This window comes from Gordionus sp. m RMFG-2023, chromosome 3 (assembly GCF_954871325.1).
Source record: "Gordionus sp. m RMFG-2023 chromosome 3, tfGorSpeb1-WG-v2, whole genome shotgun sequence".
In the NCBI taxonomy this organism is placed as follows: domain Eukaryota; kingdom Metazoa; phylum Nematomorpha; class Gordioida; order Chordodea; family Parachordodidae; genus Gordionus; species Gordionus sp. m RMFG-2023.
In genome coordinates, this window is record NC_088777.1 from 27,404,349 (window position 1) to 27,421,374 (window position 17,026).

A 17,026-nucleotide genomic window follows, 5' to 3' on the forward strand; every position below is an offset into this window, starting at 1 on the left:
TAATTATAAAGTTTAAGGCTTATTTTATATCAAATAAGCTCAATTTAATGAATAGAAATAAATAAATATTCAAGTTTATTAAACCCCACTGGATTAATTACATTTTTTTCAACTAATATTGAAGGGGTAAATGCACCTGGTAATTAGGGATATGGCTCACTGATTAAAAAAAAAGTTAAAAAATTTATTAACCAAAGCTATTTAAAATTGACTATGACTATATTAGTCAGTCATTTTTTATGACTATGACTATTAGCTATAGTTATTTTGTTGGCTAATAGTCGGCTACGCTTTGACACTTAATCGACTAAACTTAGTCGTTTAACCCATTTATAGTCTCGAGACTAGCCAAGATTTTCGAATATGTGACACTATTGATGAGCGTAGCTCTTATACCCTTAAACTCTAACAAGTTAGTCTTTGAATTTTTTATTTTCCCTAAAATGTTTTCTTTTCATTCTTTCTTTCCCCAAATATTTATTGCGCTACCTTTTGATTTTATTTATATAAAAATGATTGCATTTATAGACAATATAATATCCTTGAAACAAAATGTAAAAAATACAAAATTTGAGCGAAAATATTATAAATATACATTTAATTTTAACTCAATATTTCAGTGTTTGGAAAGCAAGATACTAGACCTAAAGCAGATAGAAATAAACAGTACGGGGTCGAATGGAGAGAGGTAAAGGATATATAATCAAATATCTTTATTTCAATAGCTGAATTCTTTATTTACAGTAAACCATTCTTCTTGTAGAATTCTGAATTTTGTTTGTCTATCGGCATGTAATTCTTAACTTTGGAGGATTTTTTACCTTTTATAGTTAGAGAGTTTTTCACCCTGTTTACTAGTTTATCCAAGTTTATGAGTAATAAACTTTTCTTCCTTTTCTCCTTTTCGTGATTTATGGCGGCATTTTGCCACGACCCCGATTTCGTAGGATTATCGTCAACACAAATAGGCTTCAAGGATGAATTGAAAAAATTTGAAATGGAAAGAACACTTAGGGTACCGTTGGATAACGATGGTGTATTATTAGTTTTATCCTCTTCGCCTATTAATGGAAGAACATTTTTTTTTTCTTCGTGGTCATATATGTCCTCTCCTTCCTCTTCACCTTCCGAACTCGTAAAATTCAAGCCATGCTCATTCATATGCCTTTTTAGTTCTTCTATCATGGCAGGTTCTAAGGAATTAAAACTCTTGCTCTTCTTGCGTTTCAGCTTACTGTTTTGGCAGTAGGGATTGATCTTAGAGGCTAACGGGTTAATATAACTGGGTGTTTTAGATATCCTGTAGAATATTTTGAAACGGGATTTTTGACCCCATTTGAGATCTATCCTAGCCATTTCTTTCTTCTTATCATTCAAGCTCTTGTCGCACCAAACCTGTCTTTCCTCTATGCTCTTACGAGATTTTGCCTTTTTTTTTTGCTGCAACTTCACCAGTTCTGGGTCTGAAAGGGATTTTCTCCTATTCTTGTCACTCCTTTTCCTATCAATCTTTAACATGACCTATCAATTTTATAAATATTCTTAATTAGTTTTAAAAAATATATAATTGAATAAAATATTTTTTGATAAAAAGACCTTAGATTGCGTTCCTTTCCCTTCAGGGCAATGACCCATTATCCTTATGTCGGCAATTGCATTCGAAACATTTGTAACGACATTTGGTTTAGGAATTTTGTGGAAAATATTTTGCAAATCTTTAGTAGCTTTATTTACTATAAACGGCTTTCTTTCCTTATATCTCTTAGTAAGGTCTCTGGTAGAGCCCGGCATCGATGAATATTGAGGGGGATCTTGTGAGAGCAGCTTGTCTCTATTTTTTAAATCCAATTCTGGGGAGGAATAAACCATTTTATCATTGATTTTCTCAGAAGCGTCGCCCCGATTTGATCCATATAAAGAATAGTTTCCTTTTATCACTGGAACAAACATATTTAGTTTCAAATGAAGTGATTTAAAAAGTTGCAAATTTAATATTTTCGGAGAATCGGATGATTTTGCATAGGGTATAATTTGAAGAATAAGATTTAGAAGCTGGAATATTGTAAATTTATTTATATATTAATAATCTAGAGCTCAATGCCAAAGTTGCATACATTTGATTCTTAACATTTTTGGAAAGTTGTCATATTATCATATCTTTTACCTTTTATTATTTTTTAAACAAATATTAATGGGTGATTTTGCATAGGGTATAATTTGAAGAATATTTATATGATTTAAACTGAAATATTGAAAATTTATTTATATATTAATAATATAGAGCTCAATGCCAAAGTTGCATACATCATTTGATTCTTAACATTTTGGAAAGTTGTCATTTTTTATCATATTTTTTGCCTTTTTTATTTTTTAAAATATTTACTATGAAAATTTAATATTTAAAATTAGTTATTGTTCTGAATTATAATCCTCCATTTTTATTTTAAAAATCTTAAGAAATATAAACAATGGGCTGGCGGGTTAAAAAAAATTAAAATCATTTATGTAAATATTAATAAAAAATTGTTCCTATGAACTTTTTTGGATATTAAAAATTAAAATGTCTTTTTTGGTATCATAAAAACTTTTTTCTTAAAATAAATAAACTTTTTTGTATATTTAAAACTAATTTGTAAGCTATCAAGATTAGCAAGAAAAATATTGGCAATTCCTGCAACTAGTGCTTCTTCTGAATGAGGATTTAGCATTGTTGGAAGGTTTTTAAAACAAAGAAGAACGCGTTTGAATCCAGAAAATGTCGATTCATTATTATTTTTGTATTATTAATTACATATAATTAGACCTCCATCGGCGGCCGGCGCAATTTTCAAAAATCATCGACGGTCGGCGACGCGCCGATTTTTAGCCACCGTCAACAAAATCGTCGTAAATCGGCGCAGTTATAAATTTTTATAACATAAATTTTTTTAATTGCTTAATAATTTTTTTTTAAAAAAAAACAAATATACACTACTCTACCTCAGCATATTTTTTTAATATTTATTTAATAGAAAACTCATAAATCCAAAATCGATTTCGTAATTTTATAATTATCATGTATAAAAAATTTTTATTTAAATTTTCGGAACATAATAATGATTTTGAATTTAACGTCAATCCAGCGGTAGAGAAAACTCTTTCACTAGATGTGCTAGTCGCTGGAATGCAAAGAATTTTTTTGGCGAGCCTGGAAAGATTGGGAAGTTCACTCTTCTTTTCTCTCCAAAATTTTAGAACTTCCACATCTTGTGAATGTCGTTTTCCAAGAAAACTGTGGCATTCTTGTTCTAAGTCACCATAATTTATATTTGTTTAATGTTTATATGTTAATTTTGATAAATAACTTGGATTTAATATCCTCTTAATCCTCATAGTTATATTTACTACCTGATTATCATCATTCTCTATAAGTTTAAGATATTTTATTATAAATTCTGAAGCTGAGCAATTGCTCTATTAAATACTTTGACACAATAATTTTTGAAATCTTGGATTTAAAAGAGACGCCAATTAGATAATTTTAAATAAAAAATAAAAGAATATACTTATATATTATTACTTGCAGATTACAAACTGTAAATCGTAGCGCAAGTTTTTTTTAGTATATTTTCTTTAAATGAAATGATTTCAGAACCATCACTATCATTTACTATTAAATGTATTTCAATTTCACTTCTAAAACGTAACGCCAAGTTTAAAGTAGGCCCCTTTTATACTGAAAGAAATTCGACAGTTTCTTTAAATTTTGAAAGAAATGCTAATAGTTCTTCTACCAAATCAGATTCATAGTTTTATAATTTGAGAAAGTGCTTCCCAATTCTCTTCAAAACATTATTAATTAAATTCTTATTTAATCCAGATATGTTTTCTAGCATAATTAATATACTATGCCAACGTGTTGGGACATTTAGTTTTAAGGTTTTCATATGCGTGGAGTTATTATTATTAGAATTGCCAATTTGAAAACGTGTATCCGGGTATGGATCAGTGCTGTCAAGATCTAACATGTCTGATGTTAAATCTATTGTACTTAAGCATTTTCTTTGATCTTCTTCGAATTCAAATTCAACCTCTGCAATATCTTAGAGCAGTAATAATTTCTCTAATTCTTTTGATGAGATTTTCAACAAAGGGTACCTTTTTAATACCATTTAGATCTACTGTAACCAGATTGTGTAAACCATGACCCAAACATAAATGGTGGTCATATTCACCTAATCGAACACCTTTTCTAACATTAGGCCCAGCATCTGTGACCATATGTATTATTTTCTTTTTTAAATTAAATTCCTCTTCTATTTTATCAATCTCAGATAGTCTCAGTTGTGTGTTTTTGGGTTATATTATGAGTTGCTAAAGTAAAGTAAATCATTTCAAAATTATCATTTATTTAATGGAATGTAAATATAATATAGTTTTTTCTTCTGTATTGATCGGTCCACATATAAAATGTAATTGAGCAAAATTTTGGCCCTGAGTTAATTTGTTCTTGTACATGTGCTTTCATTGATAGGTAAACATCATTAAGAGCAGTACAGCTTAGTGTTGTCCTGTCTGGCAAATCAGAATTAGAATTGATAACTTGATATTTCTAAAATAAGTATTTTAAAATTTATAACAGAAATCATTATATCTTTAAATTATAATTGACAACAAGGAGAATTTTTCAAGAAGAAATAAATTTGTTAAAAATTTATTCTGGGTTACAAAGCTACACAAAAACAAAGATGATTAAAACAAATGAATATGCAATTATCCAAAATTATTTGAATCATAATATGTCTATTGTAATAATATTGTTAGCATGGCTATAAAATTCAACTATTATAAATCTTCCACAGTAGCCAATGCTATTTCTATAGAACAAAAAAGACATAAAGGTAGATCTATTATTATAATAGATAATATATCTATAAATTTGATACCTTTAAAAAATCTTTCATTCCTATATTATCAATTGATTGAAAAGGTAATAAGTCAACACAACATAATAACACATAATTTCTTGCTAGAAGCCATTTTTTATAGGTTTTAGAATTTGTCTAGAATTTTGGCTTTGATATAAAATATTTTTTTAAATCTTGCGATTTTGATGAAGTATCTGCTTTAATATTATGTTCTGCAGTCAGGTATTTTAACAAATTTCCTGTGCTAATGTTTATTTAAAAGTTTTAAATTTTATAGCTAGATTATATTTTACAAAAAATATTTTTTAATTTAGTAAAGATTTTGGCTATATATGAGAAAATAATATTTAAAGAAATATATACTGTGAAAATGGCTTATTCGAATCATCATCGTCTCCAATAGCCTTTTCTAAGCAACAATTGCATTAAAATTTGTCAGAATTTATGGAAATTGTTTTATTATCTCTTTTTAAGTGTAATTATTTATAGAATTATTAAAGATACATCCATTTTCAAAATATGTAAAATTATGGTAACTTTTAGATTTTTGATTGATTGACTATAATGAAGTCAATATAATTATGATTTTAAAATAGTAGAAAATAAAAATTCATCAAAATCCTGATTGACATTAAAAAAATTACAATATTAAAATAAAAAGGTATAAAATATGAAAGTAATTTCTGCGCCAGCGTGATTTTCTAAATCGGCGGCGTTTTCGGCGTAACCAAAAAAGGTCACCGGCCGGCCGAAATCTTATATTTATATCATTTTCATATAAATTGAATATTTTTTATGCTTAATATAATATTTCCCCAAAAACTTTTTGTAGAGGTTAATGCTGATTTTTTTTTTATTAGATGCTTAAAAAATTGAAATAATGGTCCTAATTAAATTTTATAATAGCGGGTTTGGGTTAAAAAATCTTTATAAAGGTGTGGACCTGTAAAAAATTTTAGGCTAATGGGCGGGCGGGTTAAATTTATTTTAAAACAGTGGGTGTCCAAAAACCCGCCCAATGCAGAACTCTAAGCTAGATATCAAAAATATAATTAATAAACTTTCGTAACTAACAAAGAGAAATAAGTTATTTTAATGTAAAAATAAAATAGTGGCCTAAATCATTTTTTTCAAATTTACGAAAGTTTATAAATTTTTTAAGGTTCGAGAAATTAACAAAATTTAATAAATTTTAGCTCAAAATTTATAAAGTTGGGAATTTTACTTATATTATATCGATTTATTTTATTCATAATATATAACTATATTCCATTTATGGAGAATAATATAATAAAAACGCAATTGGGGCTACACTATGAGTTCCCAAAAAACACGAGTAATTATATTTTAAAATAGTATTCTGAATTATTTATTTTAAAAAATAAAATTCATTGGGTTCTGATGTAAGAGCTCTTATTTTGCCTCCTATATTTTTTAAAAAATTATAAGTTATGCTTAACATATGTCCAAGGGAAGAGATAACGATTGATAAAAAAAAACAAAATTTGTTAATTTAGAATACTTATTTTTATTCTGGGCTATAACATTTTTTTGAAATGAAAAGACACCTAAGAAGTCCCTAATTGGGAATTTACCTAAAGACCAAGGTACAAAAGTAAAACTCCAAGATGTTTAGTATTGAGGTCCCTGTAAAAGAACAGCTTATAACTGTAATCGTTGCATGCCTTACATGTCTGCCTTGAATATATATACAATTTAGACCATGTCCCCATTTGAAATCAATCGATATTTTACATCTTATAAATATATTTGATTAAACTATGTTACATCCTATTCGGAGGCTTATGACAACTCTTTATTGTTCATCATATAGGAGGTTACCTTGATCACGACTTGTAATGCTTTCAACCACCCATACAATCAGCATGTAATAGTTGAATATATTCCAAAGGGGGGTTTGATGTGAGTATTTAAAAAAAATTTTTAATTATCAAAAATTGATTGATGTTAAAGGGTAAAACGGCTTCAGGTAAATAAAGATATCCAATCAGTCATGGCAAAGTGAAGTTGAAGAGGACTCAGGTACAGGTAAAAGAGCATCGTTAATGGGTAGAATTGCGGGTGGGGTGGGAATCTCCTTGGAAATAATCTGTGAACTAGTTTGGCATCGTGATTTAACTTAATTTAGTACTACGCTAAATATTTATTATACCACGAAATTTTTTAGACTTTTATTCAATATAAAATTAAAAAAGTAATTATAAAACAAAATTTGAAGGAAAAAATATAAAAATCATAACATAAAGTAGTGTCCCATTTAAAATAAAAAGCGCAATAATAAATTAAAATTAAGTTGACGCAAAATGAGAATAGAACATTTTTGAAAATAAGAGTTGTAGTTTTATCCAATATAATCGCCGTTAAAACAACACCTATTTAGAGTAGCTGGGATAATTATACTCCGAGATTCCAAATGGTCTCATGGTTACGGGCATATAAATTATTACAAAAAATGTTCGTAAGATTTAGGAATAAGCTGAAAACTTAGCACATAAAATGATTGACGTAGAAACTGGCATACAATAAAATACAAAAAGATAACCAAGGACAAAAATGTAAATAAATATACAATATTCAATAAAAAGGTTGTCTTTAAGAGTTATAAAAGAAGATATCATCACGTTGTTCATTAAAACATGATGCCTAAAATGAAGAGAGCAGGCTTGTTAATCGATCATTTTAAAAAGATCGAATCCCAATCACGATCTTTTGAAAAAAGAGGATCGATCGTTTTTATTTAAATTTCTGATCGATGCAAAATTAACTAATTAAAAAATAAATAAATATGACAATTAGAATATATTTATTCATAATTAAATTAGCCTTTAATAACAAAAAATTTGTTAAATTATCATCATTTAAACAACCACCTTTTTCATTAAGTACATGTTTAGCTTTACTAAACAAGCGCTCCACAGGAGCGCTTGATGGTAAAGGTGTGTTATATTCAATAAATGTTTTTTTTAATTAAAATAATTATTAAAAATATTCACTGAATCATCATTAGAATAAAAAAATTATTAATGGAAAAAGCATTTTGTGACGAGTTTTTCCAATAAAAGGTATTGATCCATGCATTCATTTGAAGGATCTGCATATGATTGACCCTGTATATATTCTAAATGGGCAATTAACCTTTCTTTAGCAACAAATTTTGTGGCAGATTAATAAAAGGCCAATTGAGCTTAAATTTTGGGTAAATTATTGATGCCAATATATTACTGTCATCATATAGTGAAGGAAATCTATAATTTTTATTATATGCATATTGTTATGATTTTCACAAATAATAAAAATTGTATTTTAAAAGAATTAACTACTTCTAAATGCCTCTTTAAGTTTGAACTTTTAATCTTTGAAGAAGATATTTTCTTTGTGCATAAAGAGCATTTTGCATAGATCATTGGTTACTTCCATCCGTTTCACAAAAGTAAAATACTTACGTAAATTATGAAATGGTAAAATATTCTCATTCTCACTTATATCTCCTGTCACATCAATAGAAGTAGATATATCATCTTCTAAATCTATAATGGAGGACATTATTAAAACCTAAAATATATTTTATAATAAATAAATAAATATAACTTGTTCTTACAAAAAATTTGGGAAATTGTTGAAATATAAAATCTGGTGGAATGGTGGTTGATAAAACATGATGTAGATAGATTTTTTTTTTAAATAACATATTAATTTAATTTTCAAAATTTTTATTTTATTTATTGCTTTTTAAGTAAAAAAATAATTTTAAAAGGATCGGGATCGAATATTTAAAAAAATGATCTCGATCACGATCCACAATTTAAGGTCAGGATCTTAAATCCGAGAAAATTGACAAATTTAGGATCGAATCCAGGATCGGCGATCTTTTGATTCGATCCTTTAACAACTCTGGAAGAGAGATATAATTTAATGGACATAAATCGAAATCTCTAATTTTCGAGGGTAATTGTTAGAAAACATAGTTAAAATTTAATATTTTCTAAAAAATTTATGAAAAAAATTAAAAATTTCATTATTTAAAAATAAAGATATAAAAATTAAAATTTTGGTAAAAATAAATAATCATTTTTTAAAAGAAAAAACTTTGGTGTGAAGGTATTTTCTTTTAAAATATTTTCCAGTCCTAATATAATAAGCCTTTAAAAAGTTTATAAACACCTCACAGTTGGAAAAATTTCTTAAAGGTGAACCAAGATGATTATTTTTACTTTCTTTAACATTTTTATATCCCATGGCTTCAAAGGCATTTAATTTTACAAAACATATTCCAGATATAGTTTTATCTAAAGTATAACCTATTTTTAAAGAATTCAACTCTATATAATACATCCCTGCTATGTTTTTATATTGTCCTCATATGGTGCCGTCATCCAGATACCATATATTTATGTCTGCTAAAATGATTTTTTAAAAGAATGAATTGAGATAATCCAAAAGGTCTTCTTTTTGTATACCCTCATCATACATTTCTTATTATAATTTGAAAAATATAAATTAATATTGCCTTCCTTTTTTCATAAAAATTTCACCACCTTATAAACTTTAATTCTCAAACTTTTAGTATACTTTTACATTAAAAATAGCATATTTCTCTTTTCTTTAAAGTTACGAAAGTTTACGAATTATTTTTTTGATAACTAGATATATTTGGTTCATATTTATTTTTTTAACATAATAAAAAATTACACTTAAATTATATCGCTTTTTTTTCTTAAAAATAAATTTTTAATTTACTTCTATATCCATTTTTTAATCTAGTAAAAATAATATTAAATTTTTTAAGGTAGTAAAATAATAACAGTAAAAATATTATTAATTTTTTAATGTATTAAGAACAGGGCGTAGCCAGGAATTTTCTACAGTAAAGTTAGTCTATTCAATCAATTATGAGATGTCGTACTTTTGATATAGGTTTTTATTTACTGTAATGAAGAAGGTCCTCTCATTTGTGTTAGTACTAATTGGTATAATTGCCAAAAAATATAGTAATTTTAATATATTTGGCAGGGATCCAAGCCGAAACAAATATCTGTTCAGGTTTGGATAAAAATAACGGTTCAGGTTCAGTTCGTAAAAATATCGGTTTTGTTTGAACCTCTAAAAACCGGTTTAAACACTTTTGTATTCAAACCTACATTCGAATTATGTATAGGGAAGAATTAAAACTTTCATTTTTATTAATTTCACATTATAAAATAATATTATATTTATAAATGAAACAAATAAATATCAATGATTTATTTTAATATGAACAAAATTTAACTCTATTTACTTACGCAGCGAACTCGTACAATTAATATGATGTGGTTATTTACTTTGAGTAAGGCCTTTGTAAACTAGCTCTAATGGCTAATCTTTTAACAGTGCCACCAATCCCACAACAAACACTTTTCCCGTGTGCTGTAGCAGAAAAATGCCATTTCGCCTGTACCCCGAAATCCATCTCATAATGGCAAATATTAATAAAATTTTTGATTTTTATACTGTGCAGCGGATCTATCTGAAAAATAAAAAATTTTATTTGGCATACAAATTTTATTAATTAAAAAATTTACCAATGTTTTTTGGAAATAATGTTCTGCTTTTGTATTGTGTTGCAAAGATTCGGATATCATTACATATTTAGGCAAAGCCCTATTCCAGATAACTTTGTACTTCATCCTGAAGTATAAAGCTATAGTAAAAATCACATAAAATTAAATATTGGCCTTCGTCTAAGTTCAACTTTAAATTGTTTTGATACAACGATCGTTGTGTTGAAGTAAAAGATTGGGGTAATAAAGATTCCATTTTTTCAAAAAAGGCATTGATAAATTCATCTATTGGCTTGGTTATTGTTTCAAGAGTGGTTCTATCTACGGATAGCCATTTTTGTATATGTTATAAATTCGATGTCCTTAGAACGAAACAATATTTATATTTGATCGCGTAAATGTGTTGACCCTGGACAATTACCATATTTGCCCATATAACAGGATGGTTGTGGGGATTACAAATTATTAAGTGTAAAATATGTTTGTATGTTTTAAAGGGCAACATATAATTGGTAAATTTAATCCAATGATCATTAATTTAAAATTTTGGTGGTAGCTGCAAACACATACATTGTGTGTACCACTACCTTCAACCAGTATACAATTTTGAGCGAATGCTTGCAAATTTCGAAAAACCAATTTTAACATTAGGCCTCATTTCTTTAAAAAATATATAAATTTCTTTCAAATTATCTAAAATTAATCTCTTTTATATGGTATTCTTTTTTCCGTCTTTGGTCAAAATCGAAACGCAATCTTTCTTGCCTGGCATAATTCTGCTTATTTCGTCCGTACAATAAAATTCTTATACAATTTTAACTGTATATTCGTCTATAGTTTTTCCAGGCTTGGGGTTAGGTGTTGATAGAAATCAAAATACCAAGAAATAATTAAAAAATGAATTAATAGAGTGAGCATGTGTTATTGAATGATTAATCAATTTTAATATTTTTATTTATTTTATTGATTCAAACACTCATTTATTGTTATACTAATTTACAAGTAAGGCTATGCCGATTTTAGAATCCGATCCAATATTTATATTGTTTTGGGTTATTTTATGATGATAATACTTTTATTTTGTATAATAATAAATTAATTTTAAAAATATCAAATTATTTTAAAAAATTGAGTAGAGAAAATTTTTGGCGTCATATATGAAATGCAAAAAATTTCATATATTCAAGAACTCGAAACTTGGTTGAACATATTTTATTAATATTCATTAAATATCTGTTATATGGGCAAATATATAATAAATTATAAATAATGAAATAAATTGAATTTCTTTTATCGATAGATAATTTCTAAGAAAGCCCCATTTATTGTTATCTTCACTTACAAGATGAATAATCCTTTAAATTATATCAAATAGTTGAAGAAAAACTTAAAAATAAAAACTGATTAATATATAATTTTATACAAAGACGCCCCCTTTCGGGAAAATATATATACTTTTCTAAACATTTTTTTCGATTTTGATAATGAAGATGGCCGCGTCCCGGCCAATTTTTGTTTAAAGGTCGTTTTATTTCCAAAAAATCGTTTTTTGTTCTTATATATTAAATAAAATGGCCGAAAATTAGAAAAAAGATAAAAAAAATTTTTATCTAAAATTAGAATCTTTGTACGTAATTATGATATTAAATTTGTTATTTACAATTATGTAGTGCTGTAAACATTTCTAAAAAAATCGAACGCGTTCAAGTTCATGTTCAAAAAAAAGGAACACGTTCACGAACTCGTTCACGTTCATAAAACCGTTCAAAATTTTATGATAAATTTTTTTTTAATTTAATTTAATATAAACAAACTTATATTTTTTAATACAATATATTTTAGCCATGTTAAAAAAAATATAGTTTTATTTTGATAATATAATTATAAATAAAATAATATAATATAGCGAATAAAAGATATTTTTATTTATAAAAAATTTATCTTATTAAATTTTAATTACAATTGTTTTCAAAATATTTATCTGGTAGACAGGAACACTTGGCAGTTAATACTGCATTAGCCTAAAAAACGCGCTCTACAGGGGCAGATGAAGGGATTGCTGTATTATACTTAATAAACAGCTCTTTTAACGTGGAGAATTAATTTAAAACATATTGTTTTGTTATTTGCAAAAAATTGAGATAAGTTATCCTCCTCCAATCTATTCTCTACTCTCGACAAAAAAAGGATATCTCGAAATTAACACTTCTCTAGGGTTTTCAGCATTTTTTTCAATAACGCTATAAGTTTATTTTTTAATAGGTTCGTTCTGTGGAAGTTTTATCTATGGCCATTGAAATTTGCTGGATGTATAATTGCAGAAAGAACATATAGATCCTTATATTTATGTTCAAATCTTTAAAAAAATAAAATATATGTAATAATTGAGAGCGATAGGTTTAATACCCTTTATTAATCCCATTTAATACGGCGTCTATCAATGGTTGACCATATTTGAGGCCACAAATTTTTTTAATTTTAAAATAACTATCGTTATTGTTGGGGTCAAACATCCCAAATGCATGATTTCTTCAAATTTAATGATTTAACTTAGTTATATCATATAAAATCAAATAATTAAACAAATGTCGTTTTAAATTGGAACCTTAAGATTTTGACAATATAATACTTTTTGGCCACATTTTACACTTGGTAAGCATTGGATTAGTTCCTTCAATATAGGATGCTAATGTAAAACATTTATCATATTTGGCCATAGTAATGATAATTCATCTGATTTTGGATTTTCAGAATCAGATGATGAGTATTAAATAATAATATCCATGCTTATGCTAATCTATTAAATTAAAATATAAACAATAATATTCAAATTAATAAACTATGTGTTAAAAAAATTGAAATGTGAAAGGAAATACACAGCCGATTAAAAAATATAAATAATACATTTTTTTTAAAAATTCGGAAATATTAAATTTTTCAAATAAATAAAGATTAAAATATTTTTTAAATTGAACGAACGTTAAATTCGAACGCGTACATCATAAAAAAGGAACGCGTTCACGTTCAAAGTTCGTCAAAAATAAAAGGAACGCCGTTCATCATTTTTTTCAAAAAAAACGTACTTCGTTCACGAACGCGTTCATTACAACACTACAATTATGTTTTTTAAGATATGCATAATTGAATGAAAGCAATAATGGTAAAAATACGTCATTTTTGCTCATTTTGAACCCTAATATCTTCCTAAAATATAAATGTTAGGAGGCTATTTGGCTATTTTTATTAAAAAAATCAAAGGGGGTCGGCCGAAAATCTCATTTTTTTGCTCATTTGACGTAGAATGACCCACCCATTAACACCAAGAATGAATACTTTCAATCAAAAGATATTTAAATTAGCTTTTATTTGATATTCATATCGATATTTTGTGTTGATAAAAATATTTCTGACACCCCAAGATCTAGACCCGCCCTCTATGAGTGATTATACAATGAAAAATATTTTAGTTACCTTTTATTTGATACCCATATCCAAAAAAAATATTTTTTGTCCCCCCCCTCCCTACCATGCATCCTTCCAGACCAAGTTATACCCATCAACACCAAGAATGAATATTTTCAATCAAAAGATATTTAAATTAGCTTTTATTTGATATTTATACGATATTTATGTTGTTAAAAATATTTGACCCCCCAAGACCTGACCGGCCCTCTATGTGATTATTATTATGACAATAAAAAAATATTTTAATTATCTTTATTTGATATCCATATCAATATATTGCCCCCCCCCCTCCCCTACTATCCACCCCCCAGACCAAGTCATACACATTAAGACCAAAAATGTAGACTTTCAATCAAAAGATATTTAAATTAGCTATTATTTGATTTTGTTTTGATAAAAACCTCACTCCCCCCCCTCCAGACCTAGACTCGCCCATTAAGGGGGAGAGATTCACCTCCAGTTGAATAGATCTTTTGTTAGCTATCGGTTGATATTGATACCCTATATTAGACATATCTTATTTCATAAGGCCAAAAATATAATATTGAATAAATAACAATAAATTTTAAAAAAATAAAGAAAACGCGCGTAAAACGCACTTATTCTTTTATATCATGGTTCAGCATAATAAAAAAATTTAATACTTCACATCATTTCTTATTATAATTTCGAAAATATAAATAACATTATTTACCTTTTTTAGCGTAAAAATAAAGCTAAAATTTATAATTTTATTAATTTCTCTAACTTTAACAAATTAATAACTTTCGTTAATTCGAAAAAATGATTTATGCCTTTTTACATTAAAAATAGCTTATTTCTCTTTTTTTAAGGTAACTGAAGTTTATTAATTATATTTTTGGTATTTAGGTCACAGCTTAATGTAGCAAAAAGATTATATGATTTTTTTAAGAAAAATTACAAGAAAGCAATGTTTCCCATGCTTCTATGGACGCTTCATCACTGCTACAAGTCGTTATAAAAATTTAAAAATCATGATTTGTTTTGATTTAATCATGATTTTTCAAATCTTATTAAACGAAATTCGGTATCCACGGAATTAATGAACAAACCAATATAAATTAGCAAATATTTTTTTATTTATATTATGTTATCATTTTTATATCTGCCAATTTATAATAATTTAATTATGGTTATGCCGATTCACAATTTTTTTTACCAATCTGATATTTAGAATAATTTTGATTTGCCATCTAGATTTTTGAATCAATATAAAAAAAACAAGAACCCCGACCCCGACATATATGTCCCAGACAAAAAGAACTAATTTTGGTAGAAAAAAATTAAATGAATGGAAATTTTTAGAATTGTTTTTTCATTTATACGTGTAAAAATTTCTCATTTAATCATCAATCTTTTATAAATCATTTATAACTAGATTTTTCAGAGACATTTAGTTAATTAATAACTAATTATTTAATATCCGAAATAGGTAAAAAGTCTTTTTTTTGCACCACTAACTCTTAGCATATCCGTAAGCAGGCATGGTCAAATTTCTTTTATAATTATAACTTATCTAATCTTTATGCTAATTTTTACCAGAATAATAGGCCGTAAGTGCTTTTTTGTCGAATTAACATGAAATGACCCCAGTGTCTTTTTGTCCAAGACATTTAATCCTGAAAATACTTATAAAATTTTCATTTTTCATAGCTAAGGTGATATTAATAATAGGTGGCACTTGGTCTTGGCGAGTGGATTGGGAGTTATAATATAAAAATTTGTAAGTGTATTTTGTTTTTTTTTCTATTCTCCAAAAATTAACCATCTTAAAAATGTTTATTGCTATGACTTGTTAAATATTTAAAATTCTTTTCCTGTTGAAATGGTAAATAATATAACAAAAATTAATAATATCACATTTTTTTAGCTACTCTTTTTTATATTCGATTACATTACTGATAAATTCAATTCCGGTTCCTTTTATTCATTTATTATTTAATAGGAAATATGTATAAAATAAAATAATGTACAATTATATATACAATCATAAAATAACAAAAAATATAATAATATCGTATATATTTTAAACATCGGTCCAATCGGATTTATTTTTGAATGGTAAATATCGGCTCCAATTTGATCTGATATTTAATATCAGCAATGTCCTAATTTTAATACATTCTATAATTTTTGCAAGAGACTAATATTTTCGTCTCAACGACTTTTTATTACCCAACCAATCCCCCCCCCCACGAATTCTCGATCTGATTCAACCTGAACCTATCCAACTCTATCCGAAAATCAAAATACAAAAAATTACCATATAATTGAGTTATTATCCAGTATATTTTTTAAGCAATAATCGAAAATGAACGTAAATAATATACAATTAAACAATAATTTATTGATATAAATTTAAAATTGCAAAAATGTTGCAGACCCTATCCTTACAAAAAGAATTCCGACTCTAGCCATCCCGAAAATAATAGGGTACTGATACCATTTTTTGGAGGCCGATCCGATCCTTTATTCCCGATATTAAATTGATATCCGCCGATTACCCGATATCATCAAATTTTGTATTCTGTAAAGATACCAATGGTTTTAATTTTTAATATACTTTTTATTAGTATAACATCTATAATTTAACTATACCATAACTTATGTCATTTAAATATATTACAAGGATCAGTTATAGTTTATATTCAATTGCAATTCTAAAAGTATATAAGATATTTTTATTGTTAAATCACTTTTATATAATAAGTAATATAATCTTAATATATTATGAAATTTGAAATAAATATTAAAATAATATTTAACATTAATATATCGAAGATTTCTTTTTAGAAATACTAAAATTTCCAATTTACCAGAAGTCAGCCTACGGCGATGGTAACTGTCAATATCACCAACTTCATTAAAAACAGATTCTGAAGAGATTATCGCACACTTTTATAAACACAATGCGCAAAAAAATTAACAATATAACAGAATATTTATTAATTAATTATTATTATTAAAAAAATATACATAAAAATGGATTTCGATTTTATTTATAAAAATAAATGATTTTAGATATAACTTTTTTTTTAAAATTTTATAATATTGGCCGATAACCGTTATTTTCAA

At 26.4% G+C, this 17,026-nt stretch overlaps 1 protein-coding gene across 1 annotated transcript; it reads right to left on the bottom strand.

Annotated features, from left to right (window-relative positions):
* Positions 1-513: 513 nt before the first annotated feature.
* LOC135925655 (uncharacterized) lies at positions 514-2,150 on the bottom strand. Its single transcript, XM_065461065.1, has 2 exons — positions 1,597-2,150; positions 514-1,521 (listed from the first exon to the last, which is right to left on the bottom strand). The coding sequence occupies exons 1-2, from the start codon at positions 1,948-1,950 to the stop codon at positions 739-741; spliced, it is 1,137 nt and encodes a 378-aa protein (XP_065317137.1). The 5' UTR covers positions 1,951-2,150; the 3' UTR covers positions 514-738.
* Between the last annotated feature and the right edge of the window lie 14,876 nt (positions 2,151-17,026).

What these genes read in the sequence shown, in the direction of transcription:
- LOC135925655 (XM_065461065.1), bottom strand. Translation starts at nt 1,950, where the DNA reads ATGTTTGTTCCAGTGATAAAAGGAAACTATTCTTTATATGGATCAAAT. An exon ending in GGAAAGGAACGCAATCTAAG is followed by an intron (nt 1,522 to 1,596) that starts GTCTTTTTATCA and finishes TAAAATTGATAG; the next exon opens with GTCATGTTAAAGATTGATAG.